At 43.7% G+C, this 13206-nt stretch overlaps 2 protein-coding genes across 5 annotated transcripts in view; both read left to right on the forward strand.

Moving 5' to 3' along the window:
• LOC111750603 (uncharacterized) overlaps positions 1–8857 on the forward strand; it is a 35824-nt gene extending 26967 nt beyond the window's left edge. Inside the window, exon 5 of the mRNA XM_064275002.1 lies at positions 8656–8857. The gene's annotated coding sequence lies outside the window, so the exon portion shown is untranslated. The remainder of the gene's footprint in view (positions 1–8655) is intronic.
• Positions 8858–12377: 3520 nt separating this feature from the next.
• The window catches only part of SUMF1 (sulfatase modifying factor 1), a 137975-nt gene continuing 137146 nt past the window's right edge, over positions 12378–13206 (forward strand). For all 4 annotated transcript variants that reach the window (XM_010590031.3, XM_003409988.4, XM_064274998.1 and 1 more), the window contains exon 1: positions 12378–12662. In XM_010590031.3, coding sequence (XP_010588333.2) covers positions 12393–12662 — 270 coding nt within the window. In that variant the 5' untranslated portion in view covers positions 12378–12392. The remainder of the gene's footprint in view (positions 12663–13206) is intronic.

Consider the following 13206-nt stretch of genomic DNA (forward strand, 5'->3'; position numbering starts at 1 on the left):
TGGAGGTTCTCCTCTGCAGTCCAGGGCAGTGGTCGGAGACACGGTCACCAGGCTGCAGCTGATGAGTAGTGATGAAGATGATAGAAACCTGAGCAATGGAAGCCAGGTGGTAGCACTTAACCACAAGCTGTCAAGCGTTACAATTTACATAACAGCAGACAAGGTAAGAGAGGCAGTCAAGGGGCTTGACACACAGGGAATGTGGCAATGGTTAACAGGACGTGGTATCCCTAGGAATAAATAGGTGGGTAGATGTGGGGTGATGAATTACTTTACCCAAGGACTTTGATCTTTGTCCTTGGTTCCTAGGAATTTCCTGAGTGATTGAAATGTCTTTATTAGGCTGAACAAGGTGCTAGGGTTTGGGGTTCAGAAGACCCACCACATCATTTCAGCTTGATCTCCCTGAAGGGAGACTGGGCTCAACCATTTAGGCAATAAGTCAATCAATCATGCCTACATAGTGAAACCCCAATGAAAACTCTAGACAAAACTTCAGTAAGCTATATGAGCTTCCTGGTTGGTGATAGGCATCAATGCATGGGAGAGTAATGCAACATTTGAGACATGAAGGTCCTTGTCGAGGACTCTCCCAGATTTCACTCTGTCTTCTCTTTTGTATCCTTTTTGCTATAATAAAATTGTCATCTTAAGTAGAGTGTTTTCTTGAATTCCGTGAGTCATTCTAGTGAGTTATTGAACTTAAGGGGGTAGCAGGAACCCCCAAATATGTATTAAGCATGTCAAAAGTAAGCATTTCCTGGGAACCCCTGAACTTGAATGTGGTATTTGAAGTTTGGGGCAGACTTGGCAGCCCAGCAGACTGTGTCCCTTAATGTGTGAGATTTGACCTAACTCTGAGTGATGAGGGTCAAAGAAAGAAGAACTGCACTTGCACTTGGTGTCAGAGAATACATTTAGGGTTGGTGTTAGAAAACACAGGCACACATCATAGGAGCCAACTAAGGCGATGCTTCACATCTACAAATAGAAGAATGCAAGAATGGAAGACCAAGAGGCTAAGAGTGGTCGGCCCACTGATAAGAATGACTATAGACAACTGAAAGCTCAACCAATAGTCACCCCAAGCTCAGCTGCTCTGTTGGGTGTGGCATTGTTGCCAGTGCAAATTAATAGGCCATGTGTACATGCTGCCATGGATTTGACAAGTGCCTTGAATCTTTTTTTTTTATTATTCCAATCAGGAAAAAGAATCAGTATGAATGCAAATGGAATCGATTAAATATTCCTCTACAGTAGGGGCCAGATCCCACCAACAGCCACCTAGAGCCTGTTTTTGTTTGGTACTCAAGCTAAGAATGGTTTTTACATTTTTAGAGGCTTGGAAAACAACATCGAAGAAGAATATGAAACAGAGATCATACACCCTCGAAGCTTCAAATATTCATTAGTTGGTCCTTTATAGAAAAAGTTTGCCAACCCCTGCTTTACCCTTTTGCCCCAGGGCTATGTTAAAGCTCCTGTTCTCCGTCATAGTCTAAAAACATCCCGCAGAATATTACAAAGATCTATTGCATTGATGATGGAGCTCTGGTGGCATAGTGGTTAACAGCTCAGCTTTTAGCCAAAAGGTCAGCAGTTTGAATCCACTAGATGCACCTTGGAAACCCTATGGGGCAGCTCTACTCTGTTCTATAGGGTCACTGAGTCAGAATCGACTTGACGGCAACAGGTTTTTTTAATTGCATTGATAACAGTATGTTCATCAGACAGGATGAGCTGAGGGGACTAGACACTGTAGCCCTTTTTAAGCCACTGGTGCTCCAGAGGTGGGAGCTTAATCCATGAAGAGTCAAGGGGTTTCTACCTCAGTAAATGTGGGTTCAGTGGTCAGTTCTGTGCTGGGACATCTCCAAAGTAAAAGAAATGTTGCTGCATCATGAATTCCCTGCTACAAAAAAGGAAGCACAAGGCTGTTTTGGGTTCTGAAGTCAACACATACCACACTTAAGAATACTGCTCTAGCCCATGTACCAGGTGATATGGGAGGCCCGGTTTATGTGGGGCTTAGAGAAGGAAAGGACTCTGCAGCAGGTCCAGGCAGTGCAAGCAGCCTGCTCTTTAGGCCATAAATATGTCAGACCTTCTGGTGCTGGAGGTGTAGGTGATGGGAAAGACGAAGGCCAGAGATTATGGTAAACCCCAGTGGAAGAATCACACGCTAGGCCCCTGGGATTCTGGACTAAGGCCCTGTCATCCACAGCATACAGTGTTATGGATTGAATTGTATCCCCCAAAATATGTATTGTAAGTCCTAACTTGTGGTTGTGGAGTCCTGGTGGTGCAGTGATTAAGCACTCACCTGCTAACCAAAAGATTGGCAGTATAAATCCAACAGCTGCTCCTTGGAAATCCTATGGGACAGTTCTACTCTGTCCTACAGGGTCACTATGAGTCAGAATCAACTCCACAGTAACCTTTTTTTTTTTTTAATACCTGTGGTTACAATCCCATTTGGGAATGGGTTTGTTATGTTCATGAAACAGCATTACTGTGGGGTGTTTCTAAAATCAATCTCTTTTGAAATATAAAAGATTAAACAAGCAAAGGAGCAACCAGAGATGGGGGAAGAGAGATGCCAAACCACATCAAAATCGCCTAGGAGCAGAAGCTCAAAGAGACAAAGACCTTCCTCCAGAACCAACAGAGAGAAGAAGGCTTCTCCTAGAACTGGGACCCTGAATTCGAACTTCTGGTGTCCTAAACTGTGAAAAATAAATTTCTGTTTGTTAAAACCACCCATTTATGGTATTTCTGTTCTAGCAGCACTAGATAACTAAGAATTTGGTACTGAGAAGTGGGAGTGCTTAAAATGTGAAAGTGGTTTTGGAATCAAGTAACGGGTAGAGGCTGGAAGAGTTTGAAAGTGTCTAATAGTAACAGTCTTAGGGTCGCAATAGGGTCACTATGAGTTGGAATTGACTCCACGGCAATAGGTTTGGTTTTTTGGTTTACTAGTAACAGCCTAGGTTGCCTCAAAGAGACTGTTGATAGGATTATAGATGTCAAAGGCAATTCTGATCAAGGCTCAGAAGTGAGGAGAGTCATAGAGAAAGTCTCTGTCCTTTTAGAGAATACATATAGCACCGGTAACAGAATGTTGCTAGCAACGTGGACGTTACTTGAGCTTCTGGTGAGGCTTTAAAAGGAAATAATGAACATGTGATTGGACAATGGAGGAAGGAGAATGTTTGTATGCAGTGGCAAAGAATCTGTTTGAATTACGTTCAGATGTTTGGTGGAAGGTAGAACTTGTAAGTGATGAACTTGGATATTTGGCTGAAGAAATTTCTAATCAAGATCTTAAAGGCGTTGCATAGTTTCTCTTTCTGCTTTTAGTAAAATAGAGATGGACTTAAATGAAAACAAAAGTTAAAGATTTGGAAAATTCTGTTGTACAAATTAAGGACATGTGTCCTAGAATGTTCACCAAGGATGTGGCTACACGATCTTTTGTTGAAGAGATTAAGCCTGCATCATGGATTGAATTGTGTCCCTGCAAAAATGTATGTATCAGTTTGGCTGGGCCATGATTCCAGGTATTGTGTGATTTTTCTATATGTTGTAAATCCTGCCTCTATGATGTTAATGAGGGAGTATGGGTGGCAGTTGTTAGTGAGGCAGGAATCAATCTACAAGATTGGATTGTGTCTTGAGGCAATCTCTTGAGCTATGAAAGAGGGAATTGAGGAGGGGAGGGGGAGGACCCCATACCACCAAGAAAGCAGTGCTGGGAGCAGAGTGCATCCTTTGGACCTGGGGTCCCTGTGCAGAGAAGCTCCTAGTCTGGGGGAAGACTGATGAGAAGGCTGACAGAGAGAGAAAGCCTTCCCCTGGAGCTGACACTCTGAATTTAGACTTCTAGCCTACTTTACTGTGAAGAAATAAATTTCTGTTTGTTAAAGCCATCCACTTGTGATATTTCTGTTATAGCAGCACTAGATGACTAAGATTGCCTGTGACTGATGGATCTAATCAGCTACCACAGCAGAAAACCCATCAGCTGAGACTGAAGGGGACAAGGAAAGAAAGAAAGGAAAGGAGGCTGTCTGCTTCTTGGAGTCCTATAGGCAGGAAACAGGCCAAAGGAGCTACATCTGTCGTCCTCCAAGAAGAGAAAAAGACAATCCCTGGAGCTGCTCAGAGATCACCAGAACTGTTAGAAGGAGCAGAGGAAGGAGGGCTGACTTGGTTTCAAAGAGTGGGGCCACAATCTCCTGGATCTCAATGGGTAGGCTCGTGGCCTCCTAGGTTTAAAAGAGTCAACTCTTCACCAACTTGGTTCTGGAGTGTGGGGCTGAAGTTCATGAGTGCCAGGGGAATGGGGCCACTGCTCAAAGCTGAGGAGGTGGGACTGCCTTGCCCATAGGACAGAAGACTGGGATTGCAGGGGCCAAGCGGTTGGGGTCGCCACTCGGATGGACTAGAAGAATGGGGCCATCCAAAGCCAAAGGAGCAGAGTTGCCATTCCAGTGGGCCTGGAAGGCAAAGTTGAAACTGAGGGCCAAGAGGCCTCCACCCAAATCCAGAAAGCATGGCCAACATGCAGAGGCTGGAGGGCAGGGCCATGGCCCAGATGGTCCTAAAGAACCAAGGATTATTGAAGCCTTGAGAACTAATGTAAATTGTTCCGCTGGGTTTTGGAGTTGCTTTGTGCCCATTATCCCTTTTCTCTCCAAATTCTGCCATTTGTAATGGAAATGTCTACCTTGTACCTGTTCCACTACTGTACTTTGGAGACAGATAACCTGTAGTCTAGATTTCACAGGTTCACAAATGAAAAAGAATTTTGCCTCAGGATAGAATATGCCTAAAGTCTCACCCATATTTGATTTAGATGATTCAGAAGGCAAGATTTTGGATTCAGAATTGACTTTTGGGATGATGTGATGGCATGAATGTGTTTTACATGTGGGAAGGACAGGAATTTTGGGGTAGAATATTATAGACTGAATTATGTCCCCCAAAATATGTGTTGTAAATCCTAACCCCTATATTTGTGGCTATAATCCCATTCGGGAATGGGTCTTCTTTTTTATGTTGAGACAGCATTAGTGTAGGGTATGTCTTAAGTCAACTTCTTTTGAGATGTAAAAGAGATTAAATAAGCAAGTGAGGAGGCAGAGATGGGGGAAGAGTGATGCTAAGCAATATGAAGACTGCCCAGGAGCAGAAGCTCAATGAGGCAAGAACCTTCCTCCAGAGTTAACAGAGAGAGAGAGTGAGAGAGAGTGTTCCCCTAGAACCAGGACCCTGAATTCTGACTTCTAGACTCCTAAACCTTGAGAAAATAAATTTCTGTTATAGCAGCACTAGATAACAAGACATACACCTTTTTAAAAAAAATGGCTCTTGACATGCTATTGGGCTCTGATAGAGAGGGAACAGTTGACCACAAGATATGAAGTGGTCATGTATCTGGAACTGCCCATCATTAGGTGGTCCCATCAGACCCAGTGGATTCAGCAGAAATCCATTAGATTATAAGATAAATGCTGAGTAATAGCTGAGGATGAGGAAGTTCTCTGTCCCCCACCACAGCTGCACTAGTGCCAGGTTCTCCAGTCACATCTGTGGTCATGTGTTATTGTTGTTGTTAGTTGCTGTGCAGTCAGCTTTGACTCATGATGGCGGTCTTAGTTATTTAGTGCAGAAATACCACAAGTGGATAGCTTCAACAAACAGGAGTTCATTTTCTCACAGTCTAGTAGGCTAGAAGTCCAAATTCAGAGTGCCAGCTCCAGGCGAAGGCTTTCCTCTCCCTGCTAAGTCTGGAGGAAGGTCCTTGTCATCAATCTTCCCTTGGTCTTAGAGCTACTCTGCACAGGAACTGCAGGTCCAGGGGACACGCTCTGCTCCTGGTGCTGCCTTGTTAGGGGTATGAGGTCGCACATTTCTCCGTTCACTTCTCTCTTTTATATTTCAAAAGAGATTGGTTCAAGACACAACCCAATCCTGTAGGTTGAGTCCTGCCTCAACATAACTGCCGCCAATCCCATCTCATCAACATCATAGAGATAGGACTTACAACATGTAGGAAAATCACGGCAGATGACAAAATGGTGGATAATCACATAATACTGGGAATCATGGTCTAGCCAAGTCAACAGATATTTTGGGGGGACACAATTCAATCCATGGCGATGATCTTATGTATAAGACAAGAAAACACTGTCCAGTCCTGCATCATCTTCAGAATCTGTGGTTGCTGTTTGAGCCAATTGTTGTAGCCATCATGTCAATTCACCTCATAGAAGGTTTCCCTTATTTTTGCTAAACCTCTACTTTACCAAACATGATGTCCTTTTCTAGCAATTGGTCTTCCCTGATGACATGTTCAAAGCAAGCAAAATGAAGTCTCGTCATTCTTGCTTCTAAGGTGCATTCTGGCTTTTCTTCCTTCAAGACAGATTTGATCATTCTCCATGTGCAGTCCACGGTGTATTCAATATTCTTCACCAACACTACAATTCAAATCTGTCAGTTCTCCTTTGATATTCCGTTTTCATTGTCCAACTTTCACATGCATTATAAGGCGACTGAAAATACCATGGTGTGATGGTTAAGATTGTGTGGCAACTTGTCTGGGCCATGATTCTCTGTGCTTTGGCAGTTGTATAATGTGATCACTTTTCTGTCGAAATCTGGTATATGATCACCCCTGTGATGGAATCTACTGAGTCATACTGGCGGGGATGGGGCCTGTGGTGACTCACTGCCTCCTCAGCCTTCATCTTTCTGCCTTCCGCTGCCTCTGCCTACTTCCTTCCTGCTCACCTTGCAAAAGTTGTTGGCTTGTTCTGGATCCAGCATCTGTCTCTTGTCTGACCTCTGGTTCTTGGGACTTGAGCTAGCAGCTTACTTGTCATCTTAGGATTTGCCGATCTTCACAGCCTGTGAGCAAGAGTCCTGCTCCCTGACCTGTCTATCTTGGGTTCGCCAGCCCCTGCAGCTAAGTGACTCAGGAGAAACCTTGTGGTCTTGCCTGCCAATCCTGGGGATTCCTCAACCGTCGCAACCAGTGAGTGGGATCCCTGCTCTCCAACCTGCTCATCTTGGGTTCACCAGCTTCTGCGGCTCCGTGATTTGGGAAAGGAATCTATCCTGATCCAAGGACTTGGGATGTTCCAACCCCTAAAATCGCATGAGCTGTTTTCTTAATATAAATCTCTCTCTATATATTTATATGCATTGCTGGTTTTGCTTCTCTAGAGAACCCAGCCTGAGACTTATGACTTGGTTCAAAGGTACCTTATTCATGAAAATGACATCTTTGCTTTTTAACACCTTAAAGAAGTCTTTTGAGCAGATGCTTCCAATGCAATTTGTTGTTTGATTTCTTGACTGCTGCTTCCACGGGCATCGACTGTTGATTCAAGTAGAGTGAAATCCTTGAAAACTTCAAATTTCTTCTCCATTTATCATGATGTTGTTTACTATGAGAAAGAGAAAACAAAAACCAAACCATTGCCATTGAGTTGATAGCGATCCCATAGGACAGAGTAGAACTGCCCCATAGGGTTTCCAAGGAGCAGCTGGTGGATTTGAACTGCTGACCTATTGGTTAGCAGCCATAGCTTTTAATCACTATGCCACCAGGGTTTCCTGAGAAGGAGAAGGAGGAGGAAAAAGCCCAGACTGGGTTTATAGATGTGTTGGCTCATGAGGTTGAGGATGCAACCTGAAAATGCTCAGGAGTGGCCTTGAAGAATGGTGGCAAAAAAGAAGCTTCTCAATGGACAAAGTTTCGAGCTGTGCCTTTCCTTCTGCAAAAGTCTTGGCCAGCACCACAGGCATATATTTCCACACAACATGCATTTGACCAAGGAACCCACTTCACAGTGAAGGAAGTACAGGAGTGGGCCATGGCCATGGGATCCAACAGTCCTGTCTCACAGCACACTGTTGAGAAGCAGCTGGCCTCATCAAGCCCTGGAACAGCTCACTGAAGTCTCCACTGCAACGCCAGCTCAGAGGCAGCTCTCTGCAGGGATGTGGGCTGCTGATCAGGATGTAGAAACCTCTGTATGGTGCTGTGTCCCCAAGTAGGAAGAATACATGAACTCGGGAAACAAGGGGTAGAAGTAGAAGCGGCCCCTCCAACTATCACTCCTAATGACCTACTGTGGGATTTTGGTCTTCCCATCCCTGCAACTCTGGGCTCTGCAGAGTTGGAGCTTCTGGTCACCAGCAGGCTCAGTCTTTGTGGGGACACAGCAGTGGTTCCATTGAACAAGTCAGCACTAGCATCAGGACACCTGGGACTCCTTGGGTACAGAGACCAGAAGGCAAGACGAAGTGTTTCTAACTTGGTGGGGAAGTTGACCCTGATCAGCAGGAGGAGGGGCCGTTCTCTTCTTAAAGGTGCACAATGGCACCATCTTTCAGAGTAAAAGCTTATCAGGCCCTCCATGAGTTGGCCCTCTGTTACCTTTGTGATTTCCATTTGTTGTACTCTCCTCCTTACGCACTCCCCTACGGCATATATATATATATATATATATATATATATATATAGCCCCACGGCAACTAGAAAAAACAACATATATGTATATGTGTGTGTGTATATATATATATAACTAAACTCGTTGATATTGAGCCAATTCTGACTCATGGTAACCCGATGTGTTTCAGAATAGAACTATGCTGCATAAGATTTTCATGGCTATGACCTTTCAGAAGTAGATCACTAGGTCTTTCTTCTAAGGCGCTTCTGGATGAGTTCGAACTGCCAAGTTTTCGGTGAGTAGCTGAGCACTTAGCCGTTTGTGCCACCTGGGCATCTAACATATGTACAATTTATTTATCACCTTTTTTTGGCTGCCTCTCTCTGCTGGCAAGTAGGTGCTATATTAGCAAGGATATTTGATATATTGTAGGCAGTAGAACTAAGCCAAAAGTCAAACTTGATGCTTCTGAGTTGATTCTGACCCATGGCGACCCCATGTATCAAAGAGTAAAACAGTCCTCCATAGGGTTTTCTTGGCTGTAATCTTTATGGAAGCAGATAGCCAGGCCTTTCTTCTGCAGTGCCTCCCGGGTGGCTTCGAACTGCCAACCTTTAAGTTAGAAGTTGAGAGCAAACCACTTGTGCCACCCAGGGATCTAGAAATAGTGCCTGACTTATAGCAGATAGCTTAATAAATACTAATTGAATACATGAATTAAGTCTTTTGGGTCTTCTGGTGGCAATGCTTCAATATTTCTAAAGGAACCAACTAGCGGATGAGTGATAGCTCATCATATATGAAAAGAAAGGAAGGCCAGGAGATGCAGAAGGACCTCAAATGGGAGATGGGAGAAATTCTAGATAAATTGCCCTAATGTGCATAGGACTGATTGCTGAGTTGTACTTTTATCTCTGGTTTCTAGCACAACCCTCCTCACTTAGGGATTGCTCATCAGTATTATTCACTCTGTCATTGATTGGTGACCAAAAATAAGTTAATTAATTAGTCGAGAGGGAGGGGTGCCACTTCCTGCAGGAATGACAAGGTTTCCATCTTTGATAATGATTGCTAATTATAGCAAACATTGTTTGAGTTATTGCTGAACACCAGGCACAGGCTAAGCTTTTTAGATACTTTTTCTCACTTAGGCCTCGTAACATCTCTAAGACAGAGGAATTTTATCACCGTTTCACACATGAAGAAATAGAAGCTCAGAAAGATGAAGTAATTTGCCCAGGTCACACTCCTTGTAAGTGGCCAGCTTAAAACAAAGCTCTTTCTGAATCTAAAATCAGTATTACGTTCACAACAACTTGCTCCCCCTTAAGCAAAAGGGCTCATGTTTGCTGCTACTAATGCATTTACACATTAATTCAATGTTTAACTAGTGCTTGTTATGTGCCAGGCCTTTGCCAGATGTTGTGGATACAGGGATGAACGAATAGGTACGATTCTTCCTTGATGGAGCTTAGAGGCTAGTGGTGTAGACAGGACCACGAATCAAAGGAGTTCAGGTCTCCGAAGGGTAGGCAGACAACATATGCTCAGACTGACCTTTTGCAAAGAGACTAACAAACATTATCTTTGACCTTGTTGTTGCTGCTAGGTGCTGTTGAATCAATTCTGACTCATAGTGACACCATGTAACAGAGTAGAACTCCCCACAGGGTCTTCTAGGCTGTAATCTTTACAGTAACAGATCACCAGGTCTTTTTCCTGCAGAGCTGCTGGATGGGTTTGAACCGCTAACTTTTCGGTTAGAAGTTGAACTGCTTAATGGTTGCACCACTAGGACTCCTTATCTTTGACCTGTACCCTGGTATATATATATTGTGTACAGTAAATATATAAAACTTGGTCAAGCTATTCACCTGTTAGCCTCCTCACTTGTGAGATGGTTACAGTAATAATAGGTTTTTTGCCAAGTAGTTGTGATCTCCAATAACAACAACAACAAAAAATGTGTGAAAGCTCTTGGCAAACTGTAAAATTGTCAACAAGGGGAAATGGCTCAATTCTCTTTATATTATAAAAACAAAATTCATCCGCAAAAAGTTGAACACAGAACTACATATGACCAGCAATCCCAATTCTAGATATATACCCAGAAGTGAAAGCAGAAACAAAACAGAAACTTGTACACCAATGTCACTGCAGCACTGTTCACAGCAGCCAAAATGTGGAAACAACCTAAATGTCCACCAACAGATGAATGGATAAACAAGATGTGGTATATACATACAATGGAATATTACTCAGCCATAAAGAGAAATGAAGTCCTGATACATTTGACATCATGAAGGAACCTTGAAAACATGCAAAGCAAATTAAGTCAGTGGCAAAAGGACAAATACTGTATGATCTCATTTATATGAAATAAGCAAATATATAGAAACCAAAGATTATTAGTGGTTACCAGGAGTGGAAGGAGGGGGAAAGGGGAAGTTTTTGCTTTGAGGATACTGCATTTATGTTAATGGTGGTGGAATAATTTGGAAAAGGATAGCAGTAATGGTTGCACAACACGAAGAGTGTAATCAAGTATCACTGAATTATACATGTAGAAATTGTTGAAAAAATTCAAACATATACTAACGTAGAGACTAGTATAATACTATCATAAACACCCAGGTACCCGATCAACCAGCTTCAACATTAACCAACTTATGGCTATTCATGTTTCACTTCTAGACCCCCTCCATCACCCATTTCTTAAGATGCAAATCGTTGATAGCATACCATTTTATCCATACGTATTTCGATAGCCTATATCTCCAAGAAAAAGACTCTTTAAAAAAAAACAAATACAAATATCATTATAACTCCTAGAGACCTAAAAACAAAATTTAAACCAATTCCTTAATTTCATAAAATACTCTGAACTTGTGGTCAAATTTCCATAACTACCTCAAAAATTTTGGTATCAGTAAGTTTAAACCAGTATTTAGATAAGGTACATACATTGCAGTTGGTTGAAGAACTGGGTCCTGGAGAAGAGTGGTTCTGAAAGCTTAGCGCATATTGGAATCATCTGGAGGATTTGTTAAAAACACAGATTGCTGGGTCCCACCCCCCAAAATTCTGACCCAGTATTGCATTTCTAATGAGGTCCCATGGGATGCTGGTGTTGCTGTCCTCGCGACAACACTTTGAGAACCATCACCGAAGTGCAGTATCCTACAGTCTGTATTTCCCTAATTGCATCCTCTTGGTGTGGAGTCTTTAAACACATTCATCTTCCCCTCTGTTTTCTGTAAGGAGAAACTTATTTAATTGCCTATAGTAAAGCATAATGGTTAAAACTCAGAGTTTGAAGCTGGAATCCCTGCGTTTCCATCTCGGTTTTGGCATTTACTCGCCAGGTGACTACAAGCAAGTTGCTTGATTGCTCTGTGAACCCAGTATTACAGGGCTGTTGTGAGGATTAAATGAGATTTTGAAAAATGAAGTTCTTACTTAGCATAGTAATTGACACTTAGCAAATGCTTGATAATTTTGCCAATTACCACTTCCCAACCAAGAAAGAATAATGGGGTTCCTTTTTTTTTTTTTTTTTAGGCTATAGGAGGAGCCCTGATAGCGCACTGGTTAAGTATTCAGCTGATAGGCAGTTCAAATCCACCAGCCGCTCCTTGGAAACCCTATGAGGCAGTTCTAGTCTGTCCCATAGAGTCTATATGAGTCGGAATCGACTTTAGGGCAATGGACTTTTTTTAAACTATAGGAGGCCTTGAGTTTTGTAGTGTTTTGTTGCGTTTTGCCATCAGCAGAACAGGGAGGAGAGCTCCAAAGCAGAGGTACCAGGAGAAAGGTTGACCCAGAGGAACTCTCGAGTCAACTTCCTAAGTCCGCCCGGGGTCTGGCCCCTTTAAGGAGGGCGGGACCACGTGACCCACAGGGTCACATGACTAGGTGGACAACATGGCTGCGCCCGCTCTACGCCCGGCTCGTGGACAGTGTGCCGGGCTCGGTTGCATTCTCTTGCTACCGCTGCTATTGCTGCCGCGCGGGGCGGCGGGCGGCGAGGAGGCCGGGGCCGGCGCTGGCGCGGCGTCCCTCGCGGGGTCCTGCGGCTGTGGCACGCCGCAGCGGCCCGGCGCCCAAGGCAGCTCCGCCGCGGCGCACAGATACTCGCGGGAGGCGAACGTCCCGGGCCCTGTCCTCGGAGAGCGCCCGCTTGCGTCCCCTAAGGTGCTGCCTCGTTTCCCCGAGTGTGGGTGGGATTCTCTGGGTTTGTGGACGGCTTTGTGAAGGGCAAGGCAAGGGGCTGGCAGGAGAGCTGGTAAAAGTAGTCACCACACCCGAAATCGCGCACCTCCTTATCCCATTTGACCAGGAGCCTTTTTTTTTTTTTTTTTTTCTTTCTCTGACGCTTTTTCTCCTCCGGGCAGGGTCTTGGGAGTCAGCATAATTCTGAACCTTAGGAAATTTGGTTTGAGGACTGTTCTTCCTGCTGTTTCGTGCTGCTCCTACCCCACCCATCTCCTTCCTCTTGGTGAAGGTCTCAGAATTTCAAGTCAGACAGATTCGGTTTTAAGTTATGGGTGTCTGTCTTCTTGTTAAGTTGGTGTCTTTTTCTTAATTCTGGGTTTCAGTATCTTTAACATTGTCGTATAATTATCTGTAGTCTTTTTTAGTAAACTCCACTTCTTGAGGGAAAGGGTTTGTTTTACTTATCCCACTATCCCCAGTTTTTTAGCACATGGGAAGCACTAAGTAAAAACAAACAAACAAA

This window comes from Loxodonta africana, chromosome 22 (genome assembly GCF_030014295.1).
Source record: "Loxodonta africana isolate mLoxAfr1 chromosome 22, mLoxAfr1.hap2, whole genome shotgun sequence".
In the NCBI taxonomy this organism is placed as follows: Eukaryota; Metazoa; Chordata; class Mammalia; order Proboscidea; family Elephantidae; genus Loxodonta; species Loxodonta africana.